Source organism: Apaloderma vittatum, unplaced genomic scaffold (assembly GCF_000703405.1).
Source record: "Apaloderma vittatum isolate BGI_N311 unplaced genomic scaffold, ASM70340v1 scaffold24534, whole genome shotgun sequence".
Classification (NCBI taxonomy): Eukaryota; Metazoa; Chordata; class Aves; order Trogoniformes; family Trogonidae; genus Apaloderma; species Apaloderma vittatum.
Genome location: NW_009713556.1, coordinates 1 through 1,060, shown reverse-complemented (window position 1 = coordinate 1,060; position 1,060 = coordinate 1). Strand labels below are relative to the sequence as shown.

Sequence of the window (1,060 nt, the reverse complement as noted above, 5' to 3'; positions counted from 1 at the left end):
CGTAGCAAAAAGCTGAAGCCCTGCTGGGTGTCGTCACCACTGCTGTGACCAGGGTGAGGTCTAATCCTGGGGAACAAACCTGGCTAATGCGTCCCTTCTCTTTCTTTCTACCCAGATGGGGATGGCTCCGTCATCCTGAGACCCGGGAACAAATACGAGTACAAATTCGGATTCGAGCTTCCCCAGGGGTGAGTACGAGACAAACTTCTTAAAACCAACATCGGGTCGCTACGAGAGGTTCTGCTCGTTGCCTCGGATGTGTCTAACGAGCGGCTCTTCCCGCAGGCCTCTGGGAACCAGCTTCAAGGGGAAGTACGGCTGCGTGGATTATTGGGTGAAAGCCTTCCTGGAGCGCCCGTCCTACCCCACGCAGGAGATTAAGAAGCGCTTCGAGGTTATGGATCCTGTGGACGTGAACACGCCAGAATTGCTGGTAAGTTCTGCCTCAGCCCCAGGGGTTTGAGGGGGAAAAGCCCTTGGGTAGGGTCAGCCCGACCTCTGTCCTTAAGGCTCCTCTAATAGGCTTTATGGCTGAGCGAGGATTAAGTCAAGTCCCGGTGACTTAGAGAAAGCGACACCGAGGCAGACGGAGCGAGGGCGCTTGTCCCGCTTCCACTTGGGGTGCTCGAAGCTCTTGCTTCAAAGGTTGAACAGTGAAAGGGTTGGGGATCACCTGGGTGACGGCCCCGTTTGTTTTCCCGCAGTCGCCGGTTGCTGCCAAGAAGGAGAAGAAGGTGTCCTGCATGTTCATCCCCGACGGGCGCGTGTCGGTCAGCGCTCAGATCGACAGGAAGGGGTTCTGCGAAGGTACGAGAGAAAGCAGTGGGAGGGGGGGGATCTTTGACACCCCAGAGGGGAGTCCCACCATTTCCCCTGCTTTCTCTCGTCCCCCCAGGTGACGAGATCTGCAGCAACGCCGACTTTGAGAACACGTGCTCCCGCATCGTGGTGCCCAAGGCCGCCATCGTGGCCAAGCACACCTACCTGGCCAACGGGCAGACCAAGGTCTTCACCCAGAAGCTCTCGTGCGTCAGGGGCAACCACATCATCTCCGGCATGT

The 1,060-nt window shown here is 57.6% G+C and overlaps 1 protein-coding gene across 1 annotated transcript in view; it reads left to right on the top strand.

The window, feature by feature from the left end:
* Positions 1 to 1,054, top strand: part of TXNIP (thioredoxin interacting protein) — a gene marked incomplete at its 3' end in the record, with an annotated part of 1,938 nt that extends 884 nt beyond the window's left edge. Inside the window, exons 2-5 of the mRNA XM_009868429.1 lie at positions 116 to 188; positions 286 to 433; positions 705 to 807; positions 896 to 1,054. Of these exons, the coding sequence (XP_009866731.1) occupies positions 116 to 188; positions 286 to 433; positions 705 to 807; positions 896 to 1,054 (483 nt within the window). The remainder of the gene's footprint in view (positions 1 to 115; positions 189 to 285; positions 434 to 704; positions 808 to 895) is intronic.
* Positions 1,055 to 1,060: the final 6 nt, after the last annotated feature.